The 22658-nt window shown below is 34.9% G+C and overlaps 1 protein-coding gene across 1 annotated transcript in view; it reads left to right on the top strand.

Annotated features, from left to right (window-relative positions):
• Gad1 (glutamate decarboxylase) overlaps positions 1 to 22658 on the top strand; it is a 65977-nt gene that overhangs the window by 9280 nt on the left and 34039 nt on the right. Inside the window, exon 2 of the mRNA XM_089234021.1 lies at positions 13582 to 13821. Coding sequence (XP_089090147.1) covers positions 13582 to 13821 — 240 coding nt within the window. The remainder of the gene's footprint in view (positions 1 to 13581; positions 13822 to 22658) is intronic.

Here is a 22658-nt window from a genome sequence, read left to right as displayed (position 1 = left end):
GTTTTCAGAAAAGAGCATTTTAGTGGAAAACATTAGCTTATATAATGCCTGCCAACAGTTTATATTAAAATATTAAAAAATATTTTTAGTACAGTTGAATAGCTTAGTTAGATACAGAAAATTTCATAGTATTTGAAAATTAAAAAATTCGAAAATGTATTTTTTGGAAAATTTGAGTACACACACCAATTCCCTTAAGAATTCAAAAATTTGGAAAGCTTGCTAAAATTCTGAAGCTTAAATTCAACAGACTTCAAAAAATTTCTTCACATCAATATTATTCTATAAAAATAAATTTTCCCTCATTAGTTAATTGTTAGAACAGAGCTAGACGAATTTATTGATCCATGTAACTAAATTTATTTAACACAGTAAGAACTTTTTCATTTGCTTTTTTTTCCTCCGGTAATCTAACAGGAAAGAAAAAACTTCAATGTGTAATTCTAGAAATATTTTAATTTTTTGAATTTTTTTCAATTATGTGAAGTCAGAAAACTTGAAATTATTCATTAAGTCAGTAAATATGCAAAATATTTCTATATTAATTGGGGCAAATATGCTATGTAAGAAATGACAGCGGAATATACACACACACGAACTCTTAAAATTATCATCAAAGGAGGATATTCAATAAATGCTGCAGAAATTAAACCATAAATCTGGAGACTCAGTAAAAACACGATGTTATTTAGGAAGAAAAAAAAGTAATCATGAAAAATAAACAATTTTTACTGTAATATGAGTATATTGCGCCATTTTTTTTAAACAGTGTAAGTTTCAGTTTTATAATGACATTTTTTCAAATTGGTTAACTTGAGATTTAAGGTATCCGACTACATTTCTTGTCACTTTTCTTTAAAATAGTACTGGAGTGAACGCTTTAATAACATTTTGCAATAGGAAGTGCCCCAAGATGATGAAAACAAGCAATAATAAATTTCTCACTACCTATGTCATTTTCTATGAAAAAAATCCTTTTTATTTCAAATTTTAAGCAAAATTCATGCGGTATTCCAAACACGATTGTAAGGAATTCTATGAATTTGAATGTTTCGTTTCTTTCACAGAGCACATTTGGCTAGTAATGGTGCAGGTGATGATTCATAATATAAAAGATTGTATCGTATGGTCACAAGTTATACTCAAATCTGTTGATGTACGTGTGAATTTTTGGAAATTTCATTCTACATTTCGTCTTTAAAGTAATTAGACAAATGTAATTAAATGTAATAAAAGCACCGTAATTAGACAAATATATGTGATAGCCCACAGATTTTAGTTCATGGCCCCTTGGCAATATAGTAAAATATTACATTAAAATTTCTTAATGATGGAATGAACAGATTTTTAGAAATCGTGTTTCCAACTCAATGAAATGCCAAAAATAGCATTCTTCGTAAAGCACGTTTGAAGTTTTTATTCACATATAACTAGTATGCAAAAACGCAGCACTAAAGTGGACGTAACTTTGGTTCTGAGCTTCATATAAACAAAAAGGGAAACTGTTTCATAAACCAAAACAAACAGAGCTTTTATGAATAATGAAGAAATAAAAATTGATATTTTCTTCAAAATTACGTTTTCAACTTCAAACCTTAAACTAAATACTCATAGTTTCAAGGGAATCAGCGCATGAAAACTTTCCGGAACTTTTTCAATTTTAAAATTTCCCAACACTTACTTTTCAGCGTCTTACTGCATCCGAAATTTTGCTCTATGTTATTTTATTTTTGTATACTAATGTACTTTATTCAATATGTGCTGGCAAGCATTATTTATTTTAAGGTTTTCCATTAAAAAAAAATGCGGTTTTCTCAAATCTCTTTTCTCAGATAAGGAAAATCTTTTCAAACACTATTTTTTGAAATATCTTGAAACACTTCGTATGTTTCTTTCTTAGCACTATGGTGTTACATGCTCTTAAACGAGAAAGATTTCGCAGTTTTATAGTATGAAAATATCGTTACATTTTTGGTGATTTTCAAAAAAGTTACATGCTGTTAAAGTTGATGTTGGAAGAAAAGTTCCCAACAAATAAAATTCTAAGTGCATAAAAGTATCTACATAATTTAAGAAAAAAAATTGACTGCCTAAAGCGAATCGAAAAATTTTTAATGTTCCTTAAAAAACCGATAATTTCTGTCATAGGATAGAGTAAAAATTCAAGATCGTGAATCAGCCTCTTAATTAATTGATTTCTTGAACAATATCTCTTTTATGTGAAATTTCATTTTTCTTTAAGGGTTTGTTCTGTGTATATGTTACGGTCAATGTGATAAATCTGGTTATTGAGCATAATCACCAACCATTTTTGTAAATTTCCTAAATGTCCCTAAATATATTGCTTCTATTTGATTATTATGCGTAATACCTAAGCGTCGTTATTAAATCTTAATAAATTCCTTACATTCACCAGTAATTGTGAATAATTGCTATTTCGTATTGAAATATGATAAATCGATCCCACTACCGTATTATATTTATTATTTAGATGACCGTACTTGTAAGCCCGAGTCTAAACCGGATATAATGAACTCTGATTTAACGAATTTTTCTGAACATTTCCAAAGTAACTCCTATTTGACGAATTCTGAAATCGGACCTCTTGATGTAACATACTCTCATATAAATAATTTTACGATTGTGCCCCGATATAACGAACTATCATTTAACGAACTCCTTGATTTAACGAATTTTTGTGCGAATACAATCAGCCCCGTCCCAAAATAACAAACTCCTATTTAACGAAATCTACAATAGGTTTTCGATAAAATGAACTCTTATTTAACAATTTAGACATCGATATGACGAACTCTTACTTAAATTTCACGACGGTGCCCCGATAATACGCATCATTTTATCAAATTAGCGACACATGAATATTATGTATCATCGCCAGTAAAAGTGACATTTTTTTTAAATATTTATCAAATTTACCAACGATGCTTGGATATTACGAATAGTCGCTGGTTAAATGTGATGAATATATCAAACTTGCAGAGACGATTGGCGATTACGCATAATAACCGATCACATTTACCGTAACATATACACTATGTGCGAGTAAGGTCGGGAGCCAGATTTATAGACGTGCTGCTTCCGATGTTCAACGGAAGCCACTGCCAGACTCTCGCCGGCCGCAAGGGCCGTTTGCGGCCGCGGAGTATTTCCACGAAAGTCGCTTGGAGACGAATAGGAGTGGTAAAGCGTTAGATTAGAAGAGCATATACTGATAAAGGAATCGCTTTCACAGCCCCCCACACTATTCATTACTTGGCAAACAACATGGGGTTGGTGCCTAACAGACTTCACTTCCTCTTATTCTCCATCAAAAAAAAGTGATTTCCTCCTCATCTGAGGGGAACCGAATACTGATTTACGCACGAATCAAACTCCTACAACCCTCTGATTCGGGAAAAATATCACTTATAATACTTGGAGTTGTTATAGGTTATGTTATTATGTTTCAAAGGTGTGGTGCATGGAATTTTTGTCGAGCTTATAACTTAAAAAAAAAAAAATTCAGCGATTTCCTTCAGATTTCTGCAGTTTTTCTAGTTTATAAATAAGATTATATATACATAATATAATCCATTATCTTTATTATTCAATTATTTCATAATAACTAGTTAAAGTGGGGAATCAGTGTGTTATTTCATACTTTAACTTAGTTATTTTAAGAAATAACTGAATTATGTACTTTAATGATAACATATATATGTTACGGTAAATGTGATAAATCTGGTTGTTATGCAGAATAACCGGTTATTATGTATAATCGAATAGCATTTTGGTAAGTTTGATAAATCAATCACACCTTTACCGGCGGATATGAACAGTAACTACGCGTCTTTGGTAAATGTTATAAATTTCCCTAAATTAATCACTTTTACCAGTGATTGGGCATTGTACCCAAGCGTCGCGTTGTTGGTAAACGTGATAAATCGTACTGTATGATATATATACTACACTATACATGTATTTTATCAATATATCAGCGTATGATCGTAAAATTTGTTTTATATGAATTTGATTATATGTATCATTATATCTTGGTCTGAATATATATTATTCACACATACACTAGACGCATTTCGAATTTTATTCATATTTATCAAATTCACCAATTACTTTAGAATATTATGCATAATCACAGATAAAGATGATGAATTTCAAGTATTTATCAAATTTACCAACGACGCTTGGGTGTTATGCATGTTCGCCAGTAAAATTGATAAATTTATCAATCAAGACGATTGTTAAGTATGCATAATAACCGATTTATGACATTTACCTTAACACACACATATCCATATATATACACACACAAAAATTAATTATATGTGGTGGTCGAGTGGTTATAGTGCCGGACTCGTGATGCGAGGATCCGGGTTCGAACCCCACAGTGGTGGTCGGCTGAAGTTGGTTTTCTGTGGTTCCCAACTTCAAGGCGCAAATGCGAGCCGATCTCCCCGTTAAAAAGTCTCGCCACAGAGAGCAACAGTCCTACAACGATAAATCATTCAACCATAACACTTCACTCATAGTTAGTAAAACTGGGGGGCAGATGACAGCACTACACATAACAAGCATTACACAGAAACAAACTTTACGTCAGGTGCACTACACGTACACGCACATTCCCGCATGTACCGATTCGTTGAGGGGGGGTTCCGCGGGGGGGGGTGCATGTGGTGTAGCAGTAGTAGGTAGGGGCTCGGTAATCCATGATGTTCTTAAGTCAGCCACCTCGTTGGGCAATTTGCCTGTTGTGGCGTTGTATTTGTATTTGTATTTGTATATGAAGGGAAAAGAATACAAGATGGAATTTATGCAAGAGTGAAATAGAACCTATGCAGTGGGTCGTCATCAGGAGGAACCCCATGTATAGTTTGAAAAAAAGTAGGCGTTTCTGAAGGATGGGGGTGGCTATGCCTGATTGCCCTAAAAATGCCAACCTTTGTTCCCCGATGTACAATGAATGAATGAACGCCAGAGCTTTGCCACTGGACTTATCCCGTTGCCGAGATCTCTTCCAGCCCAGCTTCGTGGCAAAGTCGAGAAAAATGTACATAAAAATTACAAAAATTACGGGGAATGTTTCCAAAAATTACAAAAAATGAATTAAAAACTCCAAAATGTAGTAAACAAATTAATGAAAAATCACCGGACATACCTTAAGAAAGAGGGGTGTCCTTCTTAAGGTATGTCCGGTGATCAACCGAGAGTAAAAATTCCGTATCCAACCGAAGTTGGATCCTCTGTCAGCGTGATTACTTCTGAAGACGCCACCCTCTGTGGGTCGAAATGCATTAGGAATGTTTGAATTTTTCGTCTTATATTTTCCTTATTCGTTGGTAACATCACAGTTTTCAGAATATTCTGAATAATATTTATGAATCATATATCACAAATCATTTTTTTCCATGAAGGAGCCCGAAATTATTTTTACACTGAGTTCCGCGTCTGATACGGACGGCCCTAAATCTGGGTGCCGAGTTGACCATTCTTTACCATTACGATGCGCCAGATTCAATTTTGTGGCTGTTACGGGATTCGAAACTAAAAAAAAAAAAAGATGGATAATTTGAAATTTCATAAAAAAAAACATTTCTGTAAACTAAATATTAAAAATTAATATAATTTGTGTAATATTTGATTGCGTAAATTAAATACCAGGACAAACAGGCGTCCCGAAAGCTTTTTTTCGGGACAGTGCCTTTACTAGCAAAAAACCGGGACAAATGGTCTCGAAAAGCACGCATTTTCTCGTTCTCTGTCCAAGTAAATGCACAAGCAATTCCGTGTTTGCAGAAATGTCCCTTTTTTTTACCCGTAATGTGAAGATTGAACTATTCTAGGATAATCAAAGATGACGTGCAACACTTATGGTTACAATTTTATGATCATTTGGATGAAAATATTCTTGTGATATCCAGAGATTAATTCATTTTTATTCAGATATTCTAATTTTCTTCAGTAATGTTTTTTTTATGTAAATTTATACTACCAATATACATACTCAAGAAGAACCTCTTAGATAATGAAAACACAAATCACACAGACATACTGTAAATTTTGGCTTTCTATCTTGAGCATTACATGAACTGTGCTAGTGAGTTTCTGGGATGTTCTAATATTTCCAAACAAACGTGTATACAGTGGTGCCTCAGCTAACGAACGCCTTGGCTTACGAATTACGAATTTTTCGGCTAACGAAGACCTTTTTGGCGATTTTTCTGCCTCGGCTAGCGAAAATTTTCGTTGATATGGATGCAAGCGATAACGTAAAACAGCGGCACCGTGAGTTGAATTTTAGTGCCAATCATCATCAGAACTACCGCAACTTGAGTCTGATTAAATCATATGCCACCTCGGAATCTTTTCCCAGATGTACCTTCACTTCTCTTTCTGAAAGTTTTGAACCTTTCTTGTTTCGTTCAGATTATAGAAAATGCGTTGAAAAGAAAAGTGCCCATGTTTTTAGCCAACTCTTAGCATCAAACTGAACGGTTTAGTGTTTGTAATAAAACCTTAGCTTTTATCACAAATGGATGAGGACACCTTCGAACTCGACGTTAGGTTACTGTAACCAGCTACAACTGCAGCTTTAGTACAAATGCTAAAGTTGGTGTTGGTTGTGCACATAATGTAAAATAAGATCTTCAATATCCTCCAGTAAATTCACTTTTATTATATAACCATTACGTTACAAATGCATCGCCACCTAAACGTTGCAAATTCATCTAAAATCAAACGTTGCAAATTCATCTAAAATCAAACGTTGCAAATTCATCTAAAATCAAACGTTGCAAATTCATCTAAAATCAAACGTTGCAAATTCATTGAAAAGCAAACGTTGAAAATTCAGCGCCAATCAAACGTTGAAAATTCATCGCCAATTAAACGTTGCAAATTCATCGAAAATCAAACGTTGCAAATTCATCGTCAATCAAGCGTTGCAAAATCATTGCCAATCAAGTGTTACAAAATCATTGCCAATCAAGTGTTGCAAATTCATCTCCAATCGAAAGTTACAAAAATTCATCGCAAAATAAACGTTACCCAGGCCCTATCAGCCCAATATGAATGCTATCGCAATCATTATATTTTTCACATGGGAACCTGGCCCACAAATTTTCAGGGGGGGGGGGGTCCCGAAATCGGCTGCTTTTTTTGTTTTAGACAGAGCCTACATACCCTTTTTCTCTTCGAACGCATGCCTCTGCTTCGCGAAGAATACTACATAATGAAACGGTTCATAAAAATTTATATTTGCCCAGAGCATGGACATATGAAGAACAGACTCTTCTGTGGGGATTATGTGTAAAGAATTCATTTGAAGAAATGAATTTTTCAGTGGAGGGGTCCACTGTAGAACCGGGCCTTTGGATCGTGGTTCTTTAAAACTGAAACTATTCGCATTCATCGGGAGAATCAGACTACATAGTCTGATTGCACGTTCTTAACAAAAAACTGAAAAAGAGGGATGTAAGACGAAATTTTTAAAAAATAATTCCAGCACACCTCGGATTATACGAAACCTCGAACTTTCAAGGCTCAAATTATCGAGTCTCTAGTGTAATAAAACTGAAACATGCTCGGCTCACATGAATATTCGGTCTAGTGAGAAATTTATGAGGAAAAAAAAACCACGAGAAAAAGAAAGTTTGTTGAGCAAAGTATCGAAATTCTGTCGGAAACATTCATTTCAAACTGCAAAATGATGGCGGTGTACGGTGAACTGAATCGATGTACTTCACTTGCTGGCTTCGGGTAACCAGCTTACATTAATCTGTAGACTTTAAATCCTTGTTGGCAATGTCCTTTCCTCTCTTATTATTCGAACGACAGGGAGAGAGACACACAAAGGGACGGACTGCCGTCGCTACCTCGTTAACTGCACAGCTTGTAACCTTAGCACGTAATTTGTAATCTGAGTTGCCGAACTTCGGCTAATCTCGTATTTATATGAAGGATCACGTGACTGGCTCACAGAATTTCAAAAGCCCCATTAATGGCGCGGTAGCGGTGACTTCTTCTTTTTGTTACGTGAGTGGGAGGTGGGATGTGCCCACAAAAAAAAATATCCATTTAATAAGATTCTCATGGGAACTGAAATTGGACATTGACAAAAAATAGTCTTTTCTCTCTATATGCCTTGGAAAGGCAGTGTATTGTACCATGATTATAAGGACTAGAATCGATCTTCAGAATATTGTATAAGTTGTGAAACTAGCCAATATCTGTTGCGGGCTGTCACAAAATTGTACCATCAAAGAATCTACTCGAGAGAAATGTACGAAATTCATCCAATATTTTCTACTGATTGCACATTAATGGTATCAACTGATATTAAGAAACAGTTTCTAAGCTGAAGAAACGTTCGTTCAAAGAGAAGTGGGCACTCTAGACCAGTGTTCCACTATCTTTATTCACCACACAGCCGCCGTTATCGGACGCGGGGCCCAGATACGAAAACATTTTCGGGGCTCCTTAGCCCCGATTTTATATATTTTGTGGAGGAGGAGAATTTGGGCATCCAAAGCTTTATACGCTATAACAGAATATACAGGAGTTCTGAAAAATAAGAATATAAATTATCCAATGAGAAAATCCAGAATTAATGAAAGGAAACATCCCAGAATTAATGAAAGGAAATATCCCAGAATCAATGAAAATCCACTATTAATGAGAGAGAAAAATCCGAGAATTGATTGAAATTCAGAATGGATGAGAGAAATAATTCCAGAAGTGATGAAAATTCCAGAATCAAATCAGTTGTATCTTAGACACCTTGTTTGCTGCGAAAAAAATGTGTTTTTTTTAGAATGCATATTTTCGAATTACCATAAGTGGGTCCCATCACCAAACCACGGGGGTCCGATGTGACCGCAGCTGTCGCACACTCTTAAGAGCAGCTCTGGTTCGCCCATGGCCACTTTCGATCAGATTTTCCTTTTTTTTTTGGTCCCATGTCTTATCCAGGTGCCCTTTTTCATCGAGGAGTGAGACACTTTCTACTTTTATAATTTTCGATTAAAATTATAGTGAACGAAAATTTTACTGATGAAATCTGTCTCCAGACTTCTGGGCTCGAGCTCATTGTCTCTTGTGGGAGTTCTATGCGTTTCAGTGTCAAAATCATGGAGTAAAGTGATGTTTCTGTGGCCCGTACTTAACTTGAAGTAAATGCTTGCACATTTATTAATCATGGTAATCAGCTCTCGTCAGGCAGGCTTCAATAGGCACGAGACTCAGGCACATGCTTAGATGAGCCATGCCCTGAGATGGTCTTGGGTCTATCAACAGTTTTGCTGGATTCTGAAAATATATATAATCACTTTTTTTCCACCTTATTTAACTTAAAAGCTATATTTCTTCGCATCTGAATTTTGTTCTAGGATTGTGGAGCCTTTTTGACCACATGCCATGGCTCCCCTTCCACTTTATTTTTCCCATCTCCTCTCTCATCCCTTGGAAGATCCTAGGACCACACGGGGGGCATTTAACCCACATGTGAAAACCACTACTCTAGACCAGTGGTTCACAACCAGGAGTCATATACCCCTTCCCAGTGGTACTGGAATGTTCTAAGGGGGGCTACGGGTGAAAATTGAGTGGTAAAGGGCTATGATAAAAGTAGTTATGAAGGAGGGAATGCACAGATATAGATTTGAAACAAATCAGATTTGAAATAGCCTATGGTAGAAAATGTTGTGACTATTTCTATTTTCAAAATTCGCAGAATTCCCCCATAGAACCTGGTTCATTTCATCGCATGAGCCATGGGTCTTATATCAATAGGAGACCTACATGATAAGATCTGGTACTATAGAGGAAATATGTAAGTAGGCCATGGGGGAGAAAAACGTCAAGAAAAACTACTCTGGACCACGGCCCTTCAGCAAAGAATTCATTTACCATGGCACCGGCTCACAGAACTTAGATTATTCGGTGCACCTCCTCAAATTTGTATATCTTTCCACAATTAAGTCGTATTTGAGTACACCTTACAGACTTTAAAAGTCACCAAAACAGGTGACATTGGTATCGACGTATCGGAAAAGCAATGTCTTTTGAGGAACAACATTCGAAGAATTGCATCTTTTCTTTACCTCTCAGAAAAAAAGGGCTGCCCAGAAAGTGTCTTATGCGGCTTTTGGTGATGTTGCATGATTGAAAAAGTAATAATAAAACCATTTTCCTCTATTCTTCGATATTTTTTCCTGCAAATTTTAAGATGTTAATTCTAATATTTTCAAAAACCCCACGTGTAATTTATCTGGTTCAGAGGCATAAACGTCATAAACTATCTCAATAGTTTTTGACGGAGAATTGTTTTCCACGTTAAGAATTTATGTTGAACTCCTGTTTCCCCAAAGAAGAATATCTTGTTAGGCAGCACAGAGTAAGAAGAAATAGAAAGCTATATATACCTGGGTCAAGAATTTACCATGGACAATAACATCCTCAATGAAATAAACAGAAGAATCAGGATCGGGTGGAGCACTTCTGGTAAAAGCTGTATTTTTCTGGAGAGAAAGATTCCATTATGCCTGAAAATAAAAGTATTCAACCAGTGTGTGCTACCTACCAGCACTGGTTTATGGAGCTTAAACTGAGGACGCTCACAAACAGAACGATACAAAGGCTACAGATAGCACAAAGGAGAATGGAAAGATGTATGATAGGCATCACAAGGAGAGATAGAAAACGGATCATATACGTATCATAACGGATAAGAGGGGTCAAACAAAAAGTATAAGATATACCATGGAGAGGATTAAACGTCTAAACTGAAAATGGGCTGGACACATATTGCAAGAAGACATACGGCAACAGATGGACCACAAGTATTTTGGATTGGTGCCCCCGTGATGTTAAACGTGCAAGAAGGCGTCCCCAAACAAAATGGAGTGATGAAATCTAAAAAGTGAGGGGGAATCAACTGACTGGAAAAAGCATCCGAGTAAAACGGAAAAATTTAGAGAAGGCCTTCCATCTAGCAGTGGATTGAAAGTGGTTGATGTTGATGGTGGTGGTGCTGGTGGATGTGAAAATACATTCCAGCGCCTATCTCATGGGATTCATTTTAGTTGTAAACAAAAATTAGACTTAAAAATGATTACTTTTCGGTTCATTTCAAGAGTATGTCAATCACCAAATTTTAATCTACGTGGTTCAGATCGGACTCATTCCATGAAATATTCGGAATCTTTACTTTAAATCTGTTTTATATGGACACTCTACCAATTTGCATGTCGTAAATGTTTGTTTTTATATAATATCTGCTCTCAAAACATCGTTATCCACCATGATGAATGGCAACAAGTCATTCATCATGGTAGATAAGACCTAGGATCTAGACTTAGTTTATGGAATCTTTGTGGATCCTTGGAAAGACTTGAGGGGTCCGTAATCTTGGATAAAAAATCCTTATTTCTATAATATTTTATCATAATTCTAAATGTTTCAGGGTGGCCTTTAAAATTCATAGAACTTATCTTTGTAACGGGAAAATTTTTCTGCATGAATACAGGACAATACTCAGTCAGTAAACGTTGCATTTAATTAATTTTAAAAAGTCACAACTACGACGAACGAACGTAATACCAAAGGTAAAGTAGCCGCACGTGTCACTCAGTTGTCTTTAATACTAAACTGAGTATAAACGTTAGTGATTAATCCCTTTTTGATTAAAAACTCCGCCATCTATTAATATTTCCCTTTAGGGGGTTAGTATAGGACGCTCTCAAAAAAAATGATCTACCGGATTTGTTAACATAAAACCTCGCACTGAAAACAGAGGTGGGGAAAATCACTTGAGGGAGCAGTATACAAAGCGTTTAGCTCATACGTTACAAAGACTTGTGTTATCTAATACTTTTCATAGCCTTGGGGAAAAGGATGACTTTTGGGGATATCAAAAAAAAGAAAAAGGCAGCAAGACTCTCTACGTGAGTGTAGCTTATTGGACTAGTGGGGGAAATACCACATAGGAACTCTCTCTCACTCTCCTCTTCATGCACATACTGTACTCGTGTATTATATATATATATATATATACGTACTCGTTACTTCGCTTGAACGTTTAGGCAACGTGTGTCGTACCGATAACGCCAGTATTGAAAAAAATGAAAGAGAAACTCAGTATATTCGATCCCTCATTTTTTTTTTCTATTGATACTGTACGTCTTTTTTTCGGTCGTACCATCGTTCATTTATTTTTCTATCCACTGTGAATGTACCGATTTGGTTCTTGAGGAGTATATTTTGCAAATAATGTATTCCAATATTATATAAATAGGTTTTTTTATCGAAATTTATCTGTTGGATTCACTATCAACAGAATAAAATATTTTCGTGGTATTTGAAGTGAAAGCAATTATCATAATCCCTTCGTGTTGCACGTTTTTTGTTGTACCAAAGTGATATTCCCTTGCTTTTTTTTTATACGCTAACCCTTTCCCTTTCACGCCCGTCCAAAGGACGGGCTGAGGTTTCGCCCTCTATTTCTCGTGCCCGTGATATTTCAGGGCTCGAGTGTTCAAAGTAACGCACCGAAAAGATTAAAAACAATCCATTTCTTATACAAGGAAAAATTTTTATTTCTTATTTTACATACCGGATGGCAGTACCAGACTGTTTATAATGTTATCTTCTGACCATACAAATGACATGGTAGATGTACAGTGTCATAGCAAAGTTGTGAAAAAATCTACAGTTGTAACAGATTACAACAAACATGGGTGCAGCAGTTACTGTAGACCAATATCTTGGAGAGTACTTTATTGCTCGAAAAAGGGGAAAGAAATACTATAAGAAAATATTTTTTCATCTGTTAGATCAAACTATTTTGAATTCCTATCTTATTTACAAAAAACAAGGTGGGGGAAAATCCTATTATACGTGACGTTGGACTTTGCATCTCATGCTCTGAAATTTATCATACAAGAAAAAATTATTGATATTTATTTGTATTATGTGTAAGTTTCATAAAATTTTCTTTTAATGTTTTTAAAACATATTTTTTATTTTTACTACTTACTGGAAAGCCAACATTCAGTCACAATAACCCTGATTGTTGGTTTTTTCCTGAAATTTTAAATTTTCTTGATTTCAAGCTAAAAAAATTTCCAAAAATTAAAAATGAATACATACATTGTTCATACACTTATTTTTATGCAATTTTCTTGAATAAAGAAAATAGGCGCACATTTATTACTGTTTTCTTGAAAATTATGTGATCGTTAGGGCTTTTTCACTTCTCACATCACTAAAGATAGAAACCATTGAAAATAGAAAAACGTCTATTAATAACTCAAGTTTTCACCTTTTGATCCGGAGGAAATGTTTTTTTCATCAAAAATATTTGAAACAACGTCTGTGGAAACTTCATTAGCCACACACTCACACACATAAGTATTAATATTTCAAAAACCGTTTCTTCATTATAAAATATACGTTCTTGAAAACTGATAAAATTCGTTCGTAAAAAGTTTTTTATGAAAATTAATCATATTTGTTTCTTATTTTTTTACGAGATGACTTTACTCTCAACTTCATGGTTTGTTTCAGATTTGTATCCCCTGAATATGAAGGATGGGGAGGAAGTAACGAGAACGTTTCTCGTTCGGGTTGTTGAGCTTCTTCTAGATTTCGTGAAGAAAACTAACGACAGATCATGCAGGGTACTCGATTTCCACGACCCAGAAGAGCTACAGAAAATATTGGATCTGGACATACCGGAAGATCCTGTCGATCTCGAAACTCTACTTTTAGACACAAGGAACACCCTCAAATACCAAGTCAAAACAGGTAAGCGCATGATTTATTAGTGCATTATTCTTCATTTATGTATCGTTTTTAGTTCTTATAATTACATTTTTAATTGGGTTGCTGTGTTTTAGGAACACATGACATCCATACTTTTTTGTTATGGACATCTTTTTCTTAGCCACCTCCACAGGCGGATATAGATTTGAAAGTCTGGGGGGGGGGGAGCATGGGGGCATGATGATGATGATGATGTCTATTCTATATACACATATAGAAGATAAGTCGACTCCAACTTTGTCGCTAGGGAGGGGGGGGGCATAAATGAAATTTATTGACTCAGATCTTTTATATTCAACTGAAAATACACATCAGGTAAAATAACCAAACAAAACTTTCAATAGCGTTAAGTGTGTGTCGTGAAACAGATCGCCAAACCGTTCAACTATCCAACTATTCTCTAAAGATTATTTTCTTTCTAATTCATTTCAGAAATCAGAAGAAAAAATGTGAATAATATTCATGAAAAACAGAGTGGTTATATTTGACCAGCAGAAATATTAAATGATTGTAATAAGGTTGCAGTGTTATCCGAAAATATAATTCTGAAGAGTATTCTGACTCCTCTCCAAAACCTTAAAGGATTCTTTTGGAAAACAGAGGTGTTTTTTATCAGTAAAAAATAACGCTATTAAAATAAATACCTTAAATTTTGAAGGAGTATTTTCACTCTTCAACGAAAATTGAATGAGTTAAACTGAATTTTGATGCGTGAATTACGCATTTAGATGCATCTTGTGAACACTGTAAGAGTGGATTCACATCTACAGACACTCGCAGTGTCGTGTCAGACACAGCATACATTATTTATCATAAAAATGTCTATCTGCGCCTGCGCGAGCCACGATACGATAGATATGAATAAGTTCATTGGTTTTATGTTGATGAATGTTTACCGTGTCCGACACGACACGGTGAGCGTCTCTAGATGAGAATCTACACTAATGAAGAATACGAACGCTTCGACAACCACACAAAAAGTGTTTCTCGAATATACTTGGGATAAACTGTTGAGAGGTGGGATGAGTATTTTATGGTTCTTGGAAATGAGTGGAATGGACTTCAATAGTGTGTGACTACATGAACATACAAAATTTTTAAGCACTATATTTTGTTTTGGCACACGATGTTTCGTGCATGCTGCTATATCTTGTCCAGCAACTTTTACGTTCATGTCTAAAATGTAATAATAAGCTTTGAACTCACTGACCTCAGTGGCGGTCAACTCTCTCATGCTGCAAGACAATTGCAAGCATCATTTACTACGGTGCCACGATTAGCCAAGGCTTAACTATCTGACTTAAGGGACTGTGGCCACTGTATTCACCCAATTATTCTAGCATGCAGACATGATTAAATGTCACTTTCCGTGTCTTCAAAATCGTTCATCAGCTACTAACTGTGACTACTTAAATAATAAAAATGATTGCCTTCATTTAGTTTTGATACAATAAATCTCTCCCAGACAGAGACAAAAGACTGATCACCTATAACCTTTTCAGACCCAAGCATACATTTCTGGAATTTTCAAGATGTTTTTGAGTTTTTCCCCCCTTTCTAAATCGTCTTGGCTTCATCCAGTTCTTAAAACCTTCATATGAATAGCAGAGAGGGACATCACATACGCACACATCCTAGATAAACATAAATGTCATGTTATCACATATTTCAATTTTTTCAATTTTTTTGTAGAGAAATAATTATTTTTCTTCAAATGCTTGCAGCCCACGATGCGAGAGACCGGATACACTCAGTTTCACATACAATTTTTTTCAGAATTTTATTGCTAAATTTTATGTAATAAATCACACTTTTCCGGGGGAACGTTCTCCTGGGAGACATCCTAAAATACCCCTGGAAATGTTCAACTTTAGTGCTGCCCTCTGATGAAAGACTCAAAGTTCATATTCACCATATTTCTAACTCAATACTTACACAATCCTTCAACTCCCTGTGGCGAAAAAAAATTTACAGTGAAAAAAAGAAACCACATATAGTGGCACTAGATTTTGAAAAGATAAAGTGAAATTTCATTTACATAAGTCACTTACTTTGCTCGTAATGTGCAAAAGTTCTCAGCCAATAACAGGATGCCATTTATAAATGTAAATTAAATATGAAAAATTTCGGAAGCAAAAGTAAGAACCTCTGGAGTCAGCCATCTCGTCAGGTATTTATTTCTCCACGCGCTATCAGAGTAATACAGCCTTGCAATATATATCGCAATAATTTAATAAGCTATAGAGTTTCTTTTCCAACATTAGAATTAGAAATGATAACATCATGCCATTGTAAGATAAAGCAATAATATGCGTAATGTTGAGGAGATTCAGATAACTGAGAAGCTCTCAGGAATATTTTCTCTCGGAAGTGTTTCTGCGTCAGTAACCAGATCCTCTCGACTCGAGATGCGTTTATCCTCCTCTCCATCATGATTTTAGTAAGTCCATAGAGAGCGCGGGTGCGACCCCTTCTTCCCGCCAACCAATTATTCCGTCTAGAGCTTCCACTGTTATTTCCAACTGCGATGGAGAGACAGATTTAATAACAGGTCTTTTCAGGATCCAGGAACCCTGGTGCACTCAACCGACCCTCTTGAATGTGTCGGAGAAAAGGGCCCTTATTTACGAGCCAATTACGATCTTCTATTTCTTTCTTTCATCGATTGGAAGATCTTTATGGAGATTTTTTTTTTTCGAAAATTTTTTTTCTTTGGCAAAACTGTATGGTTCACTCAGAACTTGAAAAAATTTGTTTAGAAACTTTGACAGTGAGAAAAGACAGTGAAGTGTTGACTGTATCTGCGACATAATGTTTCAGTGGGTGGGTGACACTAATTACAAATCGAACCTACTATGAATATGACTTCTCCCGAAATTATATCTTTCTCTACACGTTATTTCTAACGAAAAAACCCTAGAAGTTATTCTACTGAATTGACTCAATCAATGAAAATTTACATTTGTGGATTCCATATTCATTTACAGTAGACTAAGGACTATCCGGCCAAGTTAAATAATAATAATAATGTTTCTCCGTGATAGAATGAGGAATAGTTTACTTTGTGTGTGCCAAGGTATTCCGAATGTAATCAATTTGTGTAACCATTTATCAATCATCTTTTTAAAATAATATTAAATAATATTAATAAGAATTAAGTCAAACATTAATAAAGTGAAACCTCCATATAACGATGTTCTGCGAACCAAGAGAAAACTCGTTGCAGAGAGATATCGTTATATCGAGAGGCAACATTGTCATCACGTGTATACAAATACAAGGCCACAACGAGCATATAAGGTGAGGGAATAATAGTTCATAAAATACATGCTGCTGTTTGTATCTTCCTGTAAATCGGCACTGCTAGTACAGTAGCACCAAAAAAATGCGCTTTTGATTATTTATTTGCAGCAAAAAAAAATTTGAATTGATTAGCTGATAAACAAAACTCAGATGTCTCGTCCTTGTAAAGAGGTTTATCGCAACACACTTTGGTGTACCGCACAAAAAGTAGCGATACCGAACACTTTCGTTGCTTATATCGATATTATTAGACGTCATCGGGAAAAGCTATTGTATATTACAAGTTTAGAAATATATCGAAAGCTATTTCGAGCGAAATATAAAAAACTGTCATTGTCATGGTTTCAAAATCTTAAAAAAATATTTCGTTATAGAGTATATAATAGTTTATATATATGTTTATAATAGTAAAGGATATCGTTGTATCGAGAGGAATTATGCGATTTCAAGCAAGATTTGAAAAATATCGTTGTAGAAAGATTTATCGTTATCATTATACCAAGTATCATTGTAGTGAGGTTTCACTGTATTTTATTCACATACTGTAACGTGTTCACGATTTTGTTTCGCAATTAAGTTGTCATTATATACTTTATGCTAAAATGTGTACAATATTTTAATTCTTGGACATCCTTTCCCTGCAATAAATTTTTAAAACATGCAGTAGATAATAAACGTTCATAAAATACTTGCCTGTACTTTGAAATCAGAAAATATCATTAAGAGTGGATTTTGAAATAAAAGTGTGTTTTTTAATGGTATGAGAGGGGTCGGACGTGAGCATCTATAGAAATCTGGCCTATCCAGCTATTTTGGTATCCGGCCTGCCCTTCCGCCACATAAGGCCGGATATGCCAAAATCTACTGTATATGGTTTTGGATACAATTAAAACTGCACTCACTCCACATTTATGCAAATTATTTACTAGAAAAAAAAATTGGAATCTGTTTGATTATAAGTATTTCGAATTGAACTTTGAAGTTCAAAAACTTGTAGAGTTGGAAGTTGATACAATGTGTGGGTGTTTTAGCTTGTCTGGAAAGGAGTCATATAGATTTATGAAAATTTTCTGCATACAACACAGTAGATCAAAAGAGAATAAGAGCAGCTGCATCTGGACAATTTTGTTTCAACTAGACGTTACTGTCCGATTTGGAAATTGCAAAGTGTTTTCAAGAATGTTAAATTGTGATAATATTCAAAGATATTTTGATATTTTTTATGGAATTTTCTAAGGGAATCTTTACGAGACTTCAAATTCCTTCCTAAACCGAAATGCTTGTGGAATTTGAAGATCATTCATTAAAAATTGAATTGTTTGCATTGAAAAATTTAAAAATCTATTTAAGACCAAATTTTAAAAGTCTCAGAGATTCAAATAAATGTTTTCCAGGTTTAGTTATAAACACCAACATTTTTGGTTTCCTTCAAAACCGAATGTTTGAGATTTATAAATTAGGCGATGTTTTTCAACCCTAATTTGTTTAAATTTGAAAATTAGAAGATTTTCAAGATTCTACAATTGAGTTAAAAGATCAGAAGTTAAATTTTCAGTTAAAAGTTTTCAACTTCAAAAATTTGAATGTCTCTCAGTGACTAAATAGTTCGAAGTCAGGGCTCAGAGGATTTTTTTCAGGACAACATCGCTCAAGTTCAATAATGACTGAACAATTTAAATTCGGAAATCACACCAAATTTTCGAATTAAAATTTTATGAATATATTTTTGAATTCAAAACTTTAAAAATCTTCCAAAGTGTACGGTTCCACATAAAATGTGCCACCGCTTTTAGCCGGATCAACAACGGTCTGCGCTATCATAAAACTCGAGGTTTAAAACTCATCAAACACACGATCAGACTAAGCGAGTCAGGCGATGAAAGTATAACTTAATTCATTTTTAATTTAACGAAAATATCACGGACTAGCCGGAACAAACTATTGATGAACAATAAAACAGAACAATGTGAGCGACAACATAACAAAAATCAACTATTTTAAAGAACGCTGGACGCATGCGCATCACACGGCACAAATCACCGCACAAGCTATGAGGTTTTAAAAATTCGAAGGTCTTTTTAAGTACTAAATTGTTGTACTTTGAAAATTCAAATATCTCTTTAAGACCAAACCGTTCGCCATCAAAAATCAAAAGCTCTCTTTATATCTGAATTTTTTAAGACTTATATCTACGAGTTTTCAAATGAGACGGTGTTCAAGACCGAATTTTGAAATTCTTGAAGCCTATACCCCCCGTAAGTATATATTCAATGATTTGATACTTGCGTACTCCAACGATGAACAGGAAAAACACCATTCATAATATGATTAAACATGATAAGAAAATATGATACAATAAATTTTAAGGTAAGCCAGATCATTTTCTGAAACAAGCTTTGAAAATATTTAAAATATGTTTTTTTTTAAACTAATCTAAATCTGTATGTTGGAAATGAATAAATTTGATTTGAAAAAAAAACGAAACTTTTTGTCTGTTACGGTTTTTGCAATAACAGCTTGCTTGTAATAAAATAGCTTTACAGGCGCACTCTGCGGAAACTACGATTTTAAAGCACGATTTCGATACGGAACTTCCTATACAATACTTTCTTTGCAATATTAGTATAGCTGCAGCAAAACAGTTTCGCAGGGGCACTGTATTAAAAAAGTACGATTTGAAATATGATTTCATATACCACGCGAAAAGGAACGTATATACATACGAATATAAATAATATGTATCTTTCGCAAACAGTCACTTCTTGCTCGATCCTCTTTCCGCAAAACGAGAGATTTGAAGCGGAATCCGAGCTTATGGAGGAGGAAAAATGAGCGCAGGGACGAGATGATGCCACATAATCCTCTCATTTGTTTCCTATAATAACAGTTCTGATCGAAGAAAAACAGCTCGCTTCGAGGATCGGTGAGGGATATAGATGAAAGTAGAGGGGAATATTGAAAAGGAGGCTCTTTTACTGTCGGGGGGGGGTTGGTCCTTGTGCAACCAAATCGCTCACCCTCTTTCAAGCTGTTTCAAGAGTCAGTTGCAGGCCTGCAACAGGAGAACAGCCAAAAATCACAGCTCGTTGCTCACTGCCGAGAGAGCTTGAGAGTTCCACGGGGACCTCTCTCTCTCTTTCTAGAAGGATAGGGCTATTTAACGGGGAGGTGGATTGCATTGGTGCGCAAGGATTTACAAAATCTTTATCTCGGCTCAGCCTCCGTGATGGCTATGGCCCGAGACTAACGATTGATGGATTCGTCTCACCTTATCCTGGAAAAGATTCGTATATCCTCCCTCGGACTAGAAAAATCCCGGATTAGGAATCACGGCTATCATTACTCATTCGCATATACTGCTTTTTCAGCCTTCCGCAAGAAGTATCATTGTTAATCGACGGTAATTATACGATGGGTGTTACACCGATTTACTGATTTTTGGTATTTGTCCCGTTTAACGTTTGATATTCGGCTGGTGCAACCTATATTTTTTTACTCTTCCATGCACTTTTTTTTCTATTTTCAATACTTACATAGGAAAACCAATAAGTACGTTACAAAAAGCAGTTTTATAAAATTGCATGGTGAGATACAATCAGTCCCGATTAAACTGATATCGAAGGTTCCAGCATATAATATCTAATTAGCGGGTTTTTCAATTTTGCGAGAAATAACTCAAAGGCCAAATGTTTAGTATAGTTTGTAAAATGTTTAGTATAGTTTGTAAAATGTTTAGTATAGTTTGTAAAATGTTTGGTATAGTTTGTAAAATGTTTGGTATAGTTTGTAAAATGTTTAGTATAGTTTGTAAAATGTTTAGCATAGTTTAGTATAGCAATGTCTTAAACATCAAATTGTTCCTTTGCTGCCATCTGTATAACCATCCTTTTACCGCAGAAAAAAATTTCAGTTTTCAAACCCTTTGGTAATTTTCTCTGCTTTTTTACCTAAGTGCGGCGCTGTTGACTAGTGCATTTTTTGCTCTTTCAGAATGAAACAAATGAAATGCAGCTTAGTCGACACTGTCAAAATCAGATTTTCTCTTCCGTTTTTTTTTTTTTATTTTGATCAAGCTTGCACCAACCTTCTTCGATTTCATCAGAATTTTTGTTAATGCTTGATACATGAGCTTGAGAAGAAAAAAAAAATATCCATACGCTCTTTGGCAATTCCGTTTGAATTTTTTTTTTTCATTCCATCCAAAACATTTAATTTTCTGCACAAATAGAAATGTCGCGGTGCTGTCGGCAAGAATGAGTAGGTGTTGGAATTCCAATATTATAAATCTGACAACACATCGTTTTCGTGAGCGCGCCTTTTCTTTACCTCACTTTCGCTGTTCGAGAGAGAAGACTTTCGTTTCTTGCAGAGTCAAGATGTCATTTTCTGTGTGTCCGTGTATTCGAAGTAAAGCTTTACTTTACTTTCGCGTTCATTTTCAAATTTCAGGACATCGCGTGAAGTCATGGCGTTTGTGCAGATTTTATGATATTCTTATTTTATTTCATTGAAAAAGTTAGCGTCCTCTATGGGCTTAACAGAGATCAAAAATAAAACAAAATAACTAAATATACTGGAGACAGCTTAGTTATTACGAGGCCTCAATTTGTTTTTTTTTATAAATTTTAACTAGCAATAAATTTGCCATAATTTCTAAATGTTTTTTCGCATTAAAATATTATGTACATAGTGGTCAATATATATTTACACTTTTCATATAAATTTTAATATTGGTTGAAGCGGGAGCGAAAACATTTTGTCTGTATTGTAAAGCATTTTTGTTCCATATAAGCTGGTTTATCCGTTACCCGATTAACCACTTGCCGAATGGGTTTTTAGTTCTTTTTCCGAACAGAAAATGTAGTTTTTATTTTTTCATTCCATTCATGACTAGGAATAACAGACAACTACAGAAAATCATACTGAATTTTTTAATTTAAAAATCTTACAATTTTGATTCACTTATTTTTTTCTTCAAATCAAAATTTTTTCTGAAAAGCTCTTATTTGAATTTCTTTCCATGGAATATAAATAATCCAATTTTTTTTAGATTGTGTAACTGAAATACTGTAGATCGTGTACCTATGTAATTAGATTACACGATTATGAATCTAGACATAATTATATTGTTGCATGAAGCCATATCGTTTATGCAGATTTAGTTACATGTTTACTTTCCGTTGCACCCTCTAGGGGCAAACATTACTTACAAATCAATTTCGGAAAGACACTGGCAAGTCAGGCAAGCGGTTGAGAGGAGCCAACTGTACTCACTTGAAAATTGTTTCCATCTCTCAACGTAATCCCCAACAATATTTACTGTCGACCAATCCCATCGCTTTATAATTTTACCTCGATCCTCCCCCCCTTCCACTATAAAATCCCTTAGTTTGCAGTATCGGTCCCATTAGGAAATTGTGTTGAGTATTTCCATCATCTCTCATTAAATCCTTCCAAATTTCCAGGGGACTGAACCAGTGGAAATCAATTAAGGCTAATCTAATAAAGTCAATGCT

Source organism: Pholcus phalangioides, unplaced genomic scaffold (assembly GCF_987345545.1).
Source record: "Pholcus phalangioides strain wild (caught in Gottingen) unplaced genomic scaffold, Ppha-v1.0 ptg000008l_1, whole genome shotgun sequence".
Taxonomy (NCBI): Eukaryota; Metazoa; Arthropoda; class Arachnida; order Araneae; family Pholcidae; genus Pholcus; species Pholcus phalangioides.
This window is presented reverse-complemented; position numbering and strand designations above follow the sequence as displayed.